Source organism: Crocodylus porosus, unplaced genomic scaffold (assembly GCF_001723895.1).
Source record: "Crocodylus porosus isolate Cpor-Errol unplaced genomic scaffold, CroPor_comp1, whole genome shotgun sequence".
Lineage (NCBI taxonomy): Eukaryota > Metazoa > Chordata > Crocodylia > Crocodylidae > Crocodylus > Crocodylus porosus.
The window spans coordinates 127,956,705-127,974,887 of record NW_017728931.1 but is presented as its reverse complement, the minus strand read 5'-3'; the positions used below and the strand labels follow the sequence as shown (position 1 = coordinate 127,974,887).

The window sequence follows — 18,183 nt, the reverse complement described above, 5'->3', positions numbered from 1 at the left end:
GAATTATCTTATTTTTTTTCTTACAACAGGAAGATTCAACAGACTGTGGTGGGGTCTCTGGTCTGAACCCATCACTTTGGTCTATGATTGGAATCCAGTTTGTCCTGCTTTGGCTGTTATCTGGTAGCAGACACTGTCAGTTATGACCCTGTTAAACCAAAACCTGCATACCTAATCAAGACCCTGCCAAAACATTAGCTCTCGGTTTCATTTTAAAAGGGGTCAACTATTCAAACAGCAGAAGAACAGCAATGCCCGTGACTTGGTATCACTCTGTACAAAAGACTCAAAAGGGTACCCAGAGTGGCTGCATGTTGGAGTCAGATCCTTAAACTTGTGTGAATGCTGCATCATCTATGCCATCTGAACAGAATTTGTGTGTGCTTCATGGAGGAATCTTAATTTGTTGGTTATGGTATCATTGATGACTTCATGTATAAGGGCTCCCCTTAGGTAGCTTATGGTCCATATGATTTCTGTTTATGTTGAACTTAACTTTGCATTTGTTGCAGACCTTGCAACAGTTCTTCATGAGCACTAGTAAAGATGTTATTTCTTGAATGCTCTTTCTTCACTTTATTCAGACCCTCACAGCTGCTGTGAACATCAGTTGTGTCCAGAATATATAATCAACTCCAGTTCATCCAAAATGGTTTAGGGATATGAAAATATTGGCTAGTTGTCTTCAGAAATTCACCGTGACTGAAATGCCTTATGCTGAGTGGCTGGTTCTGCCAAAATTAATCAAAACGGGTGGCCCGCTAAGTTTTGGTAGGTTCTTAAACTGTTGGTTTAAAAACCAAATAAAATCAAGCAAGCAAGAAGCTACTGAATTTAGACATATAAAGGTGCTTGGGAGTTCAATGTTTTAACAAAACCAGTGGTTTTCCTCTTAAATTCAGTGTCATGTCCCCTTCACAAAAATGTTAATTTTGATGTAATATTCTCCCGTTTCTTCACAGTGCAGTTACATAATGCTAGTCAAATCCTTCAAAATGCTCAAACAAAAAACTTGTGAATAAAAAAATGTCTTTGTGATTATTGAACGTTGGTTTCCAAGGGTATTTTGCATGATGATGCTGCTACTTTATTGTTTTTAAGTTTTTTTTTCTTTTTGATGGTAGAGTATAGTCCATTGAAAAGGTAAATGAGTGATTTTTTTGTTGTGTGAGAAACTAAACATTGCAATGTGATGCGAATAAATCATCATAAATTATATTGTTAAACGGAGCTCTGAATATACTGTGCAATGAAAAAGCTAAGAAAGTAATTTAGTTGCCTGGTAAAAGAAATGAGGTGGGTTTTATACAGATTAGTGCTCTCATATGAAAACCTGTGTACAGATATTTTACGTATATATAAATCAGATCTGACGCATTTATTTTTGAAGAGTATATGTTCTCAAAGATTCATACCAGGTTCCCCCTTTGTTTCTACAATACAGTTGCGCCTGTAATATTAAACCTCTAACTGTTGCTATTTTATATGGAAAATAGCAAATTTAACAAAGCAAGATTTCCTGGTTGCTGAAATTAGAACATAATCTGAACAAATGGGGAGCCTTGAATCTATATGTATGCACATTGATCCTTGATTGTGAATAATAATTAAAAAAAAAAAACAGTTGTTTTTATACAACCTTGTTGGTGATACAAATTGGTGCCGTAAATTACAATATTACAGTGTAGAATAATGTAGATGCAAAATATGATTTGCGCTTTTTTCTAGTTTTCAAAACTAAACAGTATTGCAAGACAGCTAAACCAATGAATGTGCAACTCTGCTGATATTGTACAATTCTGCTAACAGCTGCAATATGCAAATATTAATATGGTACAATAGCTCTTAAAAATAACAAAATGCAAAGCGTTGGTATGCATATGCTGGCAAATGACTCTAATATAAATTTGATTACCTGAAAAATCTTACAGAGAAATTATTGGACATACCATGAAAGTTAGAGAAGTTCCTCAAACCCCATGGTATGACTTCAACAATTGACTCTCTACTTGTAGCTGTGCCCATAGTTGGTTGGTTGTTTTTCACATGTACCCTTGGTTCCAGCTGTGTATGTTCTCATGTTTAGGAGTTCAATAGGGGAAACAATAAAAAAACAAACAAAAACCCCTTCCAATCTTTGTGTTGAATTATCACCATTGGCTTTTTGATCCATTTAGTATAGGCATATGATTAAAAATAGAACTGACTGAGCTTGGTAGCTCCAGTTTATCTCCATTGAAGATGAGCTGATTTCACCTGCATGGAGTGAGGATTACAGCAAGACTTTCCAGTAGTTGCAATTCTCTTCACCCTCCCTTCCCCTGCTGCCAAATGCTAGAATTTTTCCAACATTGAGGCTCTATCCTCCAAACCCCCAAACATGAAAAAATGACATGCTTATAGGACTGTAACGATCAAACTCTTAAGATTGCACATTAGTTTGTATTTGCTTTTTTTGATTACTTGAAAGATCTATTAAGTGCTTTATGTTTAAATAGTTCAACTTAGTTTTCCGGGGGGGGAAAAACATGTAATGGAAAAGTAAAATACTTTAACTTTTAAGTCATGCATACTTGACTAGATTTGCTAGCATGTGTGAGCCATATCCTGAGTTACTTAGGATAAGTACTTATAGGCGAATCCCAAAGGGAAGGGTGGTGTAGAACCATGCTGCCACAGGAGGACCACTGGTACCCGGTGTCTCTGCCCCTATCCGCTGAAGGTACAATGCAGCCGTACATTAGGAGGAAAGGAATACCCTTACAAGACTGCGGGATGGGAATTCTTCCTGGCCCATGCGAGGAACCCAGGGGCTCTTTGTATCTCTCTTGGCCCTCTCTTCTCCTTTAAAGTCAGTGGGAACTATGCTCTTAAATCACTCTGGCACTTTTGATAATCCCATTCTTTACAAGTACTCAGTCATCAAAGCTGGGCCTGTCTGATGATGGGCCCAATATTATTTTATTTTTTAATAAGGCTTACTACAAAAAAAATGAAGTCTGGCTGCTGTTTGCAGAGAGCTGTTTATTTTCTGGGTGTATGTAAATGATATCCAAATGTCTGAAAATGCACTATATAGATATATATATATAAAATATTTATCTGTGAGAAAACCAAACAAAATATAAACATTACCTTGGCCAAAGTGCTTGGATCCAGCTTTTAGAAACCACTTCTGTGAGTAGGAAAAGTTTTTTGTTGGTTACAGGGAAGTTTGGTATGTATATTCTCTCATATAACAGAGTTTATGAAGGAACGCACTCAAATCCTTGGTTTTAACATGGAAAGTTTTTAAAATTATATTGTAAAAATTGCTTTAATATTTTTAGTTATTAAATAAGTTGAGTTGGTATTTGATTAAAGCCTCTAAACAAGAGCTACAGACAAGCTGTTTGAACTGTTTCGGTTTTACACAGTCATCTCATTACCTAATGTATATCTGACAAATAACCACAAATGGAGTCATTTTAGCATTGTACAAAACAACAACAAAATGGTATACGGACTTAACATGAATGGTTTTTTCTCTTCTTTTTCATTTGAACAACCAGCATTACTGCCAAAACACAGATCGTGGTCCATATTTGTAACAGGTTTTTAACATGACATAGCAAGTTTGATTGATGAGATTTTTAGGTCCCGGACCTTTAAGACTTTAGTATTATCTTTTTCATATTTCTAATGCTTGAGGCTTTATTGCTTAACTTGACAAGACCAGTGTTGCTGCCATTTGTAAGTTTTCCTATAATATTCCTTTTACTAACTTTAAAACTGGCCTTACTGGGTTCAAATAGGCAGTATCCCTTTTAAGTGACCTTTGCAACCCAAGTGTTACTTGCTGCATTTAAGAATTTTCAGTATCTTTTAGAGGACATTGAGACCCTTTGTTCCCCTTTACACTGACACTCAGAAAGCTTAATTATTATTAGTAGTAGTATGTCTTAATTTTGAAACACTACATTAATCCCACCAGTCCTGCACATCCAGATGCTAACCTGCTAGTACTTATGACTTATGACAATGCCCCTGCAAAAGTCTGTGATGCTTCTAGCTTGTCTACTGGAAGTGATATGTCAGGAACACTTTCTTAGTATAAAGTTTTTCCCTAGTTTCATCAGACATCTAGGTCTTTAAACCAGGCCGTTTTTTTCCATGCCACAATGTTAATATTGTTAATATTCTGTGTACACTACTGTAAAAAGACTTAGACAAAGTATCTGAAAACAATTCAAGAGTTTCAAAGTGTTGGCCTCACCCTAATACCAGCTCCTTGCATCTGTGCTGCTTCTGGCTTTCCAAGAAAAGTATCATCTTGAAGAAATAATTTCACTGAGGCTAAAGGGATACTGTCTGCTGCAGATGCCATGACTTTGCAATTGTGATCTGACAAAGCTGTCTTCTCTTGTGTTGTATGGAATGTCTGGATTATGCTTTCTGGGATATTTTTATTGAAATGCTCGGTGTGCATTCCTGCAAAAAAAGAAAAAAAAAACCTAAAAGGCTTGACTGCTTTTAGTGGCAAAAAGGTCTTTTCTCCCTTTTACTGTGTTCTCTTGACACTTTTGTGGAACTTGACAAGCCTGGGAAAAATAAAATTTTGTAAAAATTTGTACAATAATGTTATAAAAAAGTTTATAATCCTAGAAATGTTGTGTTTAATTCTTGTGCAAAAACAGTATATTCAGAATAAAAGTTTATCATTTAAAATCAATTACTAGTCTGAATGTATTGTTGCCCTGGACAGTAGCATGTAAGTGGAGCCGGTGTAATTGCTGAATTAGTCTCCTTCTTTTTGAATTGTTTCATAATTGTACTGTGGAATCTAAGTATCTTATCAAAAGTATAAAGAGTAAGCTAAAACCCCAGATCATTTTGGGGAGGAGATGTGCAGCTAACCTCCATATGTGCCTTGGACAGTGCTAGTCCTAGCTTTCTACTTTCATTTCCCACTGTAAAATATTCTAAAAGCTAAAACAAACATAACCAGCACAGACTGTGTGCCGGAGTCTAAAAACCTTCCGAGACGGTCTCAGAAACGTGATTGTAAGCGAACCCCGTTCAAGAGTACATTGGTAGGAACTAAAAGAATTACAATTACAGATCATGTTTGTATATCTTTACACCCCAAGAAGTGAGATACAGGGCAAAATTTCACATCCTGGAAATAAGCAATTTCATGGTAAACAGTGTTGATGCTTGATGTTTTAAATAGAGTGAAGAATTTTCACACAGAGGTTTACGTTAAGACCTTCCTTGGAAATTTGAGAAGAGAATTTCAGGTTTTTAACGTGTGCCATATCTTTGTGGTACTCAGTCAGCACTGAAGACATCATGATAAAACTATTCCAGAAATGTGGTGAAAATGGAGCAGTTACGTGTTTGATGCAAGTGCTTTATGGAGGCTGATCTGTGGTGTCATGAGTGACCCTCTAGTTTTTAAATGCATCTGACTGCTACAATCTGTTTTGAGAATGGTTGTGCCTTAGTGATACGTTTTATGCCAGTCCTGAGTTCAAAATAAGTTTGGAATAGCATGGAGCATACAATATTTTTCTTAAGTGGTAACTAACACCATCTCGCAACTTTTTCACTATCATTTAAGAAATTCAGGAGTGTTGTATACATAAAATATAAAATCTCACACTGCAGCAATCTGTTTCCTCCTCTTTAATTGTACTAGAAGCAGTTTTGTGACTGGATGCTGCCTAACTTAAACCCCACTGAAGTCAGTGGGAGGAGTTCATTTAGACTTCCATGGCACAAAGCACATGTTTTGGTCTGGGGACAACCTTATCTAGAGTCTCACTTCAGTTCATGTGAATATTCATGCTGATGTGTTTTCCTGATTCAGTGCATCATGGTCCATGGTGTAGGTGTTATCATTTGAGATCCCTTTCAAGGACCCTATCCTTCCCCTTCTCTGTGAATAATGGCATCTCACCCCAGCCAGTCTGTGTCTGGGCTTTGAGGATACAACTCCTGCCTACCAACCTGATGAGCTTCATTCTTGGACTCCTGTGGACAGTAAACATTAAGCAATAATCCTGAAAGTGCTTCTTCAAAAAAAATACTAGTTTGTCCGAAAGAGTACAGTGCTTAAAGAAGAAGGGATAAGACAGCAAAGGATGTGTCCACATTGTGTCCTCAGCGTAGCCAAGGGCACCCGCTCTCAACCATATGTTGGTCATCTCTTCCTGTTTTACATGCACAATGGTAGAAATGCAGTGGTAAAGCCATACTGTGGGTGTTCCCTGCAGCTACTGTCAAAGTCTGTTTCTGGTATTTTTAACCAGTCACATGAGATTTCTCCAAAGTGGCTTCACCGTCACATTTCTGTGTTTGGTGCCCGTATGTAAGAATATGTGAGGGGACCATTCTCAAGAGAGGGCACCCTACCAGTGCCAAGGACATGACGTAGATCATGTTGTCCATGCCTCTTCAGGTTTATTTGGTTGTGCACACTTGACATGCCCCACAAGGTCCTGGAATAGAACTGACTTAGACCAAGTGCCCCTCCATTCTCCCTGGAGATCAGTCTGCTTAATGGGTGCATCTACACGTCACCCTACAGTGACGTAGCAACATGCTGTGGTGACACAGCGATTACGGAGGTCTACATGTGATCACCAGTTACATTGCCATAGTAGTGCGCTCTCCGGTTATAGCATGCTGCTACAGTGATATAGTGGCAAAATCTAACTGCAGCGCTGTAACCACCTATACTGTGCCATGCTTTAGTACTTCCAAAAGTACTTTCAAAATGCCATAGCAGTGTCACCATATGGCAACATGTAAATGCACCCAGTGATTACAGACCCTTTCCCTAGTAGGCCTATTAAATCAAATATTTGGCTATCGCAAGCACCCTGTTGCCAGTATTGGCTCCCACTTCAGAGCAGTAAGCCTAGCTTTTGTATTTGGAGGAACTCTTTTTTTATCTTTTCCCCTCTAGCTAATGTCAGACTCAATCTCTTGAATTAAAATAATTAGCAATACAGAGCTGAACAGGGAAACTAAGCCGCACATAAATAGTTATAAGTAATACGTACATTTTCCCAGTTCATCAAAGCCAGTCTATGATCCTTCTGTGTCTCATTTGTAGCTTTGGGATATTTTTATTCAAATAACGCTAAAGCCATGCATAAGTAGCTAATTTGTAGCTATTAAACATGAATGAAGAATTCTAAGATCTCCAAAAGAAAATGTAGGAAAGAGAAAAAAAAATCCCCTCCATTTTTATGCGTCTAAATAGCCTTCCTGCCTCCCCCCTCTTTGTGGAGCTAGTTCAGTTGAATTAGGATACCTTATTACATCTTAAAAATTTGGAGGGCCTTTATTTTTATTCTGTAAAGTGACAGATTAAGGAAAATTGGTTAATTCTCTTCTACAGTAAAAACCTACAGGCACAGAATAACTCAGCCTTCTGATCTGATTGTGTAGTCTGGCTTTCTGACTTGAGGAATCAGCAACTCATATAACCACAGCCTTTGTTCTTGATTGAAGAAAATCTCATTTGAAACACAGATACTTTATCCTACAGTGGATTATAAAGGGTAAAGTGACTACTAGTGTGTCAGCAAACACTTTGGTGGAGTCATAGAAGCCTTTAAGAGTGAGGAATATGCTGCATTTGCTACTTTTGCCACCATTTTCTGCAGTATTTCTTTTTGTTTGGGGGGGCAGGAGGAGTGCTATTAATGATTACCTCTGACACTTGTTTTGTTGAGGAGTATGTTCAAGTACATAGCCACAGTGCATGGTGGCTTTTTTGTTCTCATCATGATAATCTTTAAAGCAGTTTCCATGCACAGCTTAAAATGAGTTATTTTACACACCGCATGCAAGACAAGGAATACAAGGGGGAAGAGTTTCCCTTTTAATCTGCATTGGTTTAATTCAGACTGTTTTGTGATGTCAGCTACACTTTGCGTCTTGATTATTTAAAAATAAATGCCCTTGGGTATTACTGTACACAAGTGTGTGTGTGTGTATGTTTGTATGTGTGTGCATGTGCGTATCTTAATGCTAGCTACTACTTAGTGCTTAAAACATGTTAATGCAGAAAAAGTATGTGTGTGTAGACATAAATACATATATACATATACATACACATCTATATACATATATATATGTGTGTGTGTGTGTACAGATATAGTAATATATATATCTGTGTGTGTGTGTATACGCACACACACACACACACACACACACACACACACAGATATATATATATACAGTAAAAGCCGCGTTATCCTGTGCCTTACTAACTGGCATGCCAATCGATACGGCAAAAGCGAGAACACTATTACACTTCCAGTTCCACCGAGCCCCCACAGCCCAGGGCAAAGCAGCCTTTCCCCAGTCTGCCCAGGCCCCCTCCCTGTCCCCCGGCACTCTGACATGGCGGGAGGGGCAGTGGCACACTGGACGCGCTGAGAAGGGCGACGGCCCGAACAGACAAAGACACCTGTTCGGGCCTCTCAGAAAACTGGCATATTTGGTTATTCAGCACCCCCTATTCCCCATGGGTGCCAGATAACAAAACTTGTGATATGTGTGTGTGTATATATGTGTATGTATATGTGTCTACACACACACACTTTGCATTACCATGTTTCAAGCACTGAGTAATAGCTAGCACAAAGGTATAGTATGTGTGGTTTACATGCAGTATTTGACTTAAGTATTCAAGACAGAGTCCAAACAATTACCACTCGCTATGGTCACAGTTTCCAGTATGATCCAATATATCTTCAGGAATGTAACACCTATAAAAACATACAGTTAAATCTTAGCACGTATAGGTTCAATCTACGAAGACTTTTTATTAGAACTGCTTGTTATAGATATAGAAAGTAAAATCCTGTTTTCACCCTGACTACCTCCAATCAGGAAGAAGGATTATAACATTTTCACATAACGTGTGTATAGGCACATTGTACCTTAGAGCCAGAGGCATCCTGTAGAGTCATAAAATGTGCAATATGTGTCTTGAACTCCAAGTTGAGCAATAGCATGTGTGAACCTTTGAAAATATATGTTTAACTCCCACTGACTTTCACTGAAACTTAGGTTCCTCAAAATGCCAATGAGGCAGGGGTTAGATGGATCTAGCTCTCGGGTACATAAATCCAAAATGTAGATCCTCAGATCTCAGCTGCTGCCTAACACTGGAGATATCTAATATCCCTAGGACTCTAACTTTTCACCCAGGAAAGTTCCTAAATATGTGCTAGAACGTTGCGTGTCTTGGCAGTACTGAATAGCTAGGCATTTAGCTTATTCCTAAACCACAGCAAGAGTTAGCCATTTCTTACAAGGCCTGATCTCTGTCAGATTGAGCCTCACCCAGAATGTGGAGGCAATGATCCAGGTTCAGTGCTCACCTAGAATACAGAAATTCCTCTTACCTGAGGCTACTTGAGTATATATCTCCTATCTTGTAGAGCAGGGGTACAACCCATAGACCAAATCTGACTCATGGAGATGGGAGGCTTCAGTGGCCTTCTGTCAGTGGGGAATTTTGCCTGCACCATGAGGAGGGCAGTGAAGAGCTTCTCCCATGCTGTGACCAGGTGGCAAGGAGAGGCAGCAGCAATGCCCAGGTCCTATCACTAATGTTGCTTATTGCTGTTGTAGAGAGCAAGCTGTGTAGTGTGGTGCACCTAGTCTCTCCTGCTGAAGCTGTTCCACTTTGTATAAAATAGTTAAACGTTAACTGGAGCAGGGACTGGACCCAGGCACCCGGTGGGTCGATCTCACACACCACCTTTCTGATCCAAGTCTTTGAACTAGGTTTCTCAGGCTTGTGGTTAAGACACCAACCTGTAGGAGGTGGATTCTGAGTTCCCACCTTTGTTCCCAGGACTAATGTGTTTTACCAATGACTGTTTAATGTAAAACATATGACCAGTCCTCAGAGCAGGGACCATGATCTAGATCTTTCCACCTCATGGGTGACTGCCTAACCACTAAACTAGTGACTCATACTCTTACTTGCTCCCTCTCTCTGGCTGAAGGAATCTTTATTTTCCCCCCCACAGGAGAGCTATTTTAATTTAAAAAATAGGGATGTTGGATGCTGTCCTTTTATCTTCCAGCTCTCCCTCATAGCCCCTCTAGGGAAGTGGGCCATATGCCTTCAGACAGAGGTGTCAGTTGAACCTGGGACTTCCTCATACTGGGCATGTCTACATATGCATCCCACTGTGTAGTTGCTACTGTGCAGTCATTTACTACTTGCTTCAGCAAATACTAAATGACTGTGAAGTACCCACCGGTACTGTGCAGTAGGGGTGTGCAAAACAGGCTGTATTCAATTCAGATTCAGCCTGAATCAAGGGACAGTGATTTGATTCATTGATTCGGATCACAGTCCTAATTCGATTTGGTCAAATCTGAATCTGAACATTCAATGCTGACTCAGAAAATCAGCAATTTGGCCATAGACACAGCTTTAAATGTTTTTTTCTATATATCTCGAGGTATCAGGCATGGCTTGTGAATGCTGCAATGGTGGGGTGAATGAAGCACCCCACAGGAATGTGGGGGCGGGACCCCCGGGTGCTCAGTGGCAAACCCGGAAGTGGACCAGAAGAGCTTCTGGTCCACTTCCGGGTTTGCCACTGAGCACGCTGGGGACACATATTGCACATTTTATGACTTTCCAGGATTCCTATGGCCCTGAGGTACACCTTGTCTATACAGACATTATGTGAGAACGTTACAATCCTTCTTCCTGATTGGAGGTAGACAGGGTGAAAAAAGGGTTTTACTTTCTAAATCTATAATAAGCAGTTCTAATAAAAAGTCTTCGTAGATTGAACCTATATGTAACTGTATAGTTTTATAGGTGTTACATTCCTGAAGATATATTGAATCATACTGGAAACTGTGACCATAGCGAGTGGTAATTGTTTGAACTCTGTCTTGAATACTTAAGCCAAATAATGCATGTTAACCACACATACCGTACCTTTGTGCTAGCTATTACTCAGTGCTTGAAACATGGTAATGCAGACAAAGTGTGTGTGTGTGTGTGTGTGTATGTATAAGTATATGTGTGTGTGTGCATGTGTGTATATGTATATATATTATATATGTGCATGTGTGTATATGTATATGTCTATACACACATACATACTTTGTCTGCATTAACATGTTTCAAACACTGAGTAATAGCTAGCACTAAGATATGCACAAACATACGTATATGTAGGACACTCCATCTGCCCCAGCATCTCAGCCTTCATGAGCCGCCTGGTACCTTGAGGTATGTAGAAAAAACATTTAAAGCTGTGTCTGTGGCCAAATCATCAAATCTCTCCGAATCAATTGGGAGGGTTCCAATTCAATTTGGAGAGATTAAGGGTCTTCATATTCAGAGATTCAGCCACTGAATCAGGCTGAATCTCTGCTGAATCAAATCAGCAACCAAAGCTTCACACAGCCCTGCAGTGCAGTCCCAGTGGCACGTGGGTCATTTCCAACCCTACTGCGCAGTAGCTTATTACTGTGCAGTAGTGGCGGCATCACACTTAGTGCCTACTGGTGCTACATCACTGTAGCGATGAGCTACACCATAGCTTTTCACTACAGCAATGTAGCATCTTATGTAGACATGCCCACTGGGTAGCTAATATGCTGGGCAGATTCTGTGCTTCCATGCGCAACTTCACACTGGAGTGTTGGATACCCCACCTGAAGGCACAGAGGCAGCCAGCCTAGCCCAATGGCATGTGGACTGGGAGCCATGGGCCATTGGGCTGGCTGGCTCTGTGCCTCTAGGTGAGGCTTCCAACACTCCAGAAAGAAACTGCACATGGAGGCACAGAGTCATGTGGCCAGATGGGCTTCTGCTTGCCTCTGCATGTGGTTTCCTCCTGGAATGCTGGAAGTCCCACCTGGAGGCATGGAGCTGCCTGTCCTGGTCTGATGGCAGCAGCAGCTCAGCACCCACCCCAATCTCCAGTACTTTGCAGCATTCCCTGCACTGTAGCACTGCTCCATGGTCGCTGCCTCCTCCTTCTAGCTGTGGGTGGCAATGCAGGTGCCCCAGCTGCTCAACACTTCTAGGCACCTACCCACTGTTGCCCTGTGGGGTCAAGCCAACTCTCAGGATCTCAATATTGCGCTGTTAGACAGGAGGGTGGCACACAATTGCACGTATACAAACACAAATCAATTAGGTGCATACACACACACACTACCAGCTCAGGCACATACACATCCAAACCAGCCTATACACATGCATACCTATCACCAATTCAAGCACGTACACTATACAACCCAAAAGTTAGACACAGCTCACTAATTCGTATAGCATGTACACAATGTCAAATACATATATATATATATATACACACACACTCAACCCAACTACACATACACACAGGTAAGTTCTTAACTTGGATGGTACAGTGTGTATGTGTGTGCTTGGGGTACCTGGGATACTTGGGGGAAGGTTCAGGTAAGAGAGAGAAAGTTAGTGTCAGGAGTGAAAGTTACCAGAACCAGGATTAGAACTGGTGGACTACAGAGAAGCTAGCTGAGGACCTGAGGCTTGGGTTTATTTAAGGTAGACTGTGGGGCTGGAAACTGAGGCAGACAGCTGAGATTTGGGCAGCGGGGCAGATAAGTGGTGGCAAGGAGGAGACAGCCAGGAAAGAAACTGAGGCAGAAACCTGGTTGCTCAGGGAAAAAGGAAAAGGCAGTGGGGATAAGACAGTGGCAAAAAAACAGGGTGTTGGGAGGCAGAGAGGAGCTCAGGACAGGTGTTGGAAGTGACAGTGAGCCAGAAGCAGGAGAGGGAGAAATGAGACAGACATTAGAGGGGCGAGGAGCAGAGAGAGTCCAAGTCCTTGGTTGAAGAGGGAGTGGGAGTGATAGCTGCCTATTCAGGCTGGAAAGGGGTCCTTGTCCAGTAGGTGTTGCCCAGAGGGGGGTCGCCGGCAGGGCCTCTGGGTGGATAGATGGTGTGGCGTGGTGCTGGTCCAGATGGAGAGAGTGTCCCACTGTGTCTGTCTTCACTGCCCCTTTTTATAGGGGCAGACATTGTGTGACCCTAGTGACAGGAGGGAACCGCCAGCTGGCTCCCAGCTCTTTGCAAGCCCCACTTACCCCAAAGGCTCCAGGAGGGAAAGTCAGTTTGAGCCAAGCCCTGGCTGACGCGAGTCTCATGCCCTGGCCCTTCCCCCTCTCCCTCGGGACAGGGCTTACATTTGCTGACCTTTTGGCAAGAAGGTTGTGCAGGGTGGAACTTTGCAAAAGTGGAAAAATCTGTTTTTCTGTTAAAATGAAAAATCTACTTTTTTTCTCTGTTAGAAGGGAAAATCCGTGTCTTTTCCCCCATTTTTCGATGGGAAATGGAAAACCTAGATCCCTGGTAATAGAACAGGAATATAACATACCAAGAGATGGTTTATAACTTCTGAGCTTTTATTTTACAACAAATGTAAACATAAAAAATAGGAAAGGTCCTGGGAAAAGTCATGAGACAGCATAATAGCCAAAAGTAAAAAGTTAAAATCTCCTCAGAAATTAAATGGAGAGACCTCAAGACTGAGGCTCTGCTTTGCTCTAACTCATAGTTAGCCCAGTCACTTGCAGTATTAATCAAAAGTGTATAACCTTATGTCTACTTGACCTAGAGGTGAATATGTAGATCCATGTCTGTATGGAAGTTTGTCCCCCAATCTGAACCAAGCAAAAATATACAAATCAAAGCCACGTAGTGAATTACAGAAAATGAAAAAGACACTCGGCTAAGGCCAGATTAACTCTAACTCTGCAGCTTAGGTTTCCCTACTCTTCTGTAATTTCATTAGGAATGTTATGATCTCTTCATTATTCTGAATGCAAATACAAGCCCTTCTTAGCACACTCCTCCACCTTAATTTTTGGAAGCTTAATATTTTATATGCACCATAGATCCTTATGGGAAAAATCTCAAATGCTTAGTATTTTGCCATGAATGCATAATACAGAATTAATACAATGGTAAGTACACATTAATGGCCTATTGGTCTATAATATTTGTTATTGAATTGTGCAGAACTTGATTACATTAGTTATGCAAGAGATTTCATTAAATAAGGGGAATCACAGCTGCTGCATACTGCATTACACATTTGTTTTGGAATTTGAATGAACCCAGAATGGGACTATAGCAATGATACTTGGTGAATTTGTCTTAAAAGTAGAGGTAACTAGTAGGGGTGTGCAAAGCAAGCCCTATTTTATTTGGATTCGGATTCAGGCCAAATCAGGGACAGTGATTTAATTCGTTGATTCGTATCACTGTCCCTGGTTCGATTAGACCGAATCCGAATCTGAAGATTTGATGCTGATTCGGATATAGACACAGCTTTAAATGTTTTTTCTATATACCTCAAGGTACCAGCATGGCTTGTGAATGCTGTGATGTTAGGGCAAATGGAGTGTCCCACAGGAGTGTGGTGGGGCCCTTCATGTGTTCAGCGGTCCACTTCTGGGTCCACTGGGGAGCATGCTTAGCCCCCGCCCCCGCACCCTTACAGCTTGGCAATTGGCTGCGGGGGGACCCTCGGTGCCCCCCCCAGACCCAGGAGGCACCAGCTACCAAGCCAGGGGAGTGCCGGGGGGCCCCTCTGCAAGCTCCCTGGTAGACCCAGAAGTGAACCAGAAGTGCTTCTGTTCCACTTCTGGGTGTGCTGCTGAGGACACTGGGGAGCCCCCACGCTCCTGTCAGATGCTCCATGTGCCCCAGCATCACAGCATTCATGAGCCCCCTGCTACATAGAGGTATATAGAAAAAACATTTAAAGCTGTGTCTATGTCCAAATCGCTGAATCTTTCCAAGTCTCTCCAAATTGATTCAGAGGGTTCCAATACGATTTGGAGAGATTTAAGGGTCTCCTGATTCGATTTGGATTCAGAGATTCAGCCCCAGAATCGGGCCGAATGTCTGCTGAACTGAATCAGGGACCGAAGCTTCACACAGTCCTAGTAACTAGGTTCATGATTTAATATCTGGCCACCAAAGGAAAACTTAATGGAATCTCCAACACAAGTATGGTGTTTTGGTGGTTTGTGACCCTTCATGCTGTTTGAATGTCTGTGTGGTTTCTAAAGCTAGGCCAAAATCTTAACCTTGGGACTTTATCCTAAAAGGTGCTTCTGTCCAAAAGAAAGGCCTTGACCTTCAGATGTGCCAAACGTGTGGCTCCCCACCAGTCCAGTTACCTGGACAGGATCTGTAACTGTTCATCACTACTGAAAAATAGACAAGCTTCATTTATTTAGAGAAGATTCTAAGGTGTCTAACTTTAGAGACCTACCTTAGGCAACACTGACCCTAATTGAAATATATTTTTGTTTAGTAACACACTTAGTGATGCTTACTTCAAGCTTAATAATCTTAAATAGTACAACGTGGCACTTTTGCACCATCTCTTAGGGAGATGCAGCACTCTTCTGGCTGTACTCATTCATCTTTGATTCTTCCATTTCTTTTCCCTCTTCCCCCAGTTTGGTTTCTATAACACATCAATCCTTTTGCTCAGAAGAGTATAGCTACTTCAGTTTTGCCTGCAAGAGTCCCAAGTGACCATATGACCTCCTAACACAGTGATTCTCAAACAGGGTGCCTTGAGATACTGCTAAGGATGTTGCACAATATTAGGTATGCAAACACCTATACCCAACTGACAAGAAAACCCGAGATTTTAAATAGGAACCCATACTGTCACAAACATTCAATCAGTTGTGGTCTTTCTGAGTTCTTTACAATGGAAGAATTGTTCTATTCTTTTTCTGTAACCAAGAAACGAATGAAAGCTAACAGCTGGAATCTTCTGAGTGGTGACTTGAATCTAAAAATGTTGAGAACCACTGTCCTAACTACTTGTGTGCCCAAACAAGAGGCAAAATGATTTTGACCCATGATATTGCAGTGTATTACTCATTGTTGGCAAAAGCAAATTGTAGCAAATTAAATGCATGTACAAACTACGAATCATGAAATTTGGAATGTATGTATGGGGTGTCTGGCTATAGTTTTGTGGAGGGTAATGTAATCCTTGGCAATGTAGGCAGATGTCCCTTTGGAAACAGGGCGGCTTGAGTTGCTTTGGTTTTCCGGGGGGGGAGGGAAGAGGGGGTGTTTGTCAGGGTTTGGTTTATTTTTACTTATTTAAAAATGCTAAACTTCACAGCCGCTTTTAAAAAGAACCTTGGAGGCAGAGAGGTTATAATCAGCTAACTTGTGTCTATATGGAATTGAAGCAAATGCAGCTGCTGGAAAAACATAATAGTCCCCGAATATTTTTAAAGTGACTTCACTGATGTTTTGTCTCATGGTTTTAAGATAGATGATTAATGTTTTTAAGGTGATTCATCTTGTGTTCTCTTTTTGTTCACTTAGGCTAACGAAAATTTGATAGTTCCTTATATGAGGAAAAAAAGCTGAAACATATTTATGTATTTAATTACTAAAAATGAAAATCAGTGCAGTTATGAATGACATATATTAGAAGACAGTAAAAGATACATATTTCCCTAATCTTTTTCTTGGTTTATCCCCAGAAAAGTAATGTTGGGAAGTTGTCTTTTTTATTGCATTACGATTTATTGGCTATGCCAGCTTCTATTGGTTAAATAATTCCCTTATTGCCCCAGACATTGTGATTGACAGAAGCAGAATACACATAGCTGGCTAATGCATCTGCTTTTATGTTCATTTTTACCCAGTACCTTATATTATTAAACTCTTCCTGCATCTGGACATTTTTTTTAGATAGCAAGAGTAAATATCAAACCAAATAAATTATTCAGAAACTACTTTCCCACAAATAGTGCACTTATTATTTACTACCTGAGTTTTGTGCATTTGCCTTGAAATTGTGCTTGGTATTCCCAGTGCTATCGGAGAGCAGACGGGTTGTGTGGGTGAAAATTAGCACAGAATTTGACCCAGTGGCTCTTTCAAATGCTTACTGAACTCTGGTGCTTGCATTCATACTTACAAGCAAATGTAACAAATGACTAAGTAGAAACATAGGATTGAAACAGTCTTCAAGGCCCATTGTAGAAAGATGCCTGCCACCTTTCAGCCACTGGCATATCCACCTAACAGTAACTCTATCTAGTCCAAATTGCTCCACCTTGGGTAGAAGAAAGCCATATGGGGCTAAGTAAAAAGCCTAACTAAACTCCATGTATATTATATATGTACTAAATTGCTCTTACCAGTAAACCAGTTACCCTGTCCGGAAGGGAAAGGTTGTTAAAAATGTTCATATCATGTTTACTGCACCTTGCTACTTTGTACTAGAATTTTAAATGGACTTCACATGCACGGATTTTGAAGGGGTGTGACATGAGTTTGGAGCACAATTACCCAGAAAGCCATTTTATATGCACATAGGGATGTCTGTAAGCTGTAAGTTAACTCTTTTTTTTTTTTTTTTTTACTTCTGAAATTGTATTGGCTCAAAGTGCATGCAGTTCTCTAACAGTGAGGCACTGGTGGCTGTACTTCAAGTGTTATGACACGGGAAGAGGAAATTTCTAGCTTTGTCTTTACCTGTAAAAGGGTCACAGTTTTTAAGCCCTTAAGGATGGAACATTATTATTTATGGAAAGTCATTCTGTAGGTCTCGCATCATATAGCATCTATGTATGTGCAAGGGTATGTTAATTTACCAACATTAACATTTGGTTGCAGACTGAAGTCTATAGGACCTGAACACATACTTCAAATTAAGCACTTTCTTCAGGGCTTTGCAGTGTGCGTAAGCATGGATTGGAAAAGTACACTTTAAATTAAATGTATGTTTAAATGCTTTATGGAGTCAGGTCATCAATAGTGAATTTTCGGGTGACTGTAGTGTGAATTTTTCTATTTAGAGCTCTCCATTGCTTTAATCAAGGTACTCTGGGCTTACTTAATTTATGCTTCATTTAGTTTATTTTGTCATTAAGCCTGATGTATTTATGTTTTTCTTGAGAATCAGTATTTTAAGCAGCGCTATAAAGACTACTGCAGTTTTCTGTCATGGGAAAAAATGTGTTTGTGACAATTTTTGTTTTGTTATTTTAACATATGGCAAAATCATCAGTAAACTGCTATTTTAAACATTAAGACCTCACAAGACTGATGTGACACTCATTGATGCATTTCAGTGAAATCAGACCTTCAGAGGG

At 40.4% G+C, this 18,183-nt stretch overlaps 1 protein-coding gene across 6 annotated transcripts in view; it reads left to right on the top strand.

Annotated features, from left to right (window-relative positions):
• The window catches only part of CACNA2D1 (calcium voltage-gated channel auxiliary subunit alpha2delta 1), a 558,706-nt gene extending 553,995 nt beyond the window's left edge, over positions 1–4,711 (top strand). For all 6 annotated transcript variants that reach the window (XM_019543648.1, XM_019543647.1, XM_019543646.1 and 3 more), the window contains one exon: positions 30–4,711. In XM_019543648.1, coding sequence (XP_019399193.1) covers positions 30–66 — 37 coding nt within the window. In that variant the 3' untranslated portion in view covers positions 67–4,711. The remainder of the gene's footprint in view (positions 1–29) is intronic.
• Positions 4,712–18,183: the final 13,472 nt, after the last annotated feature.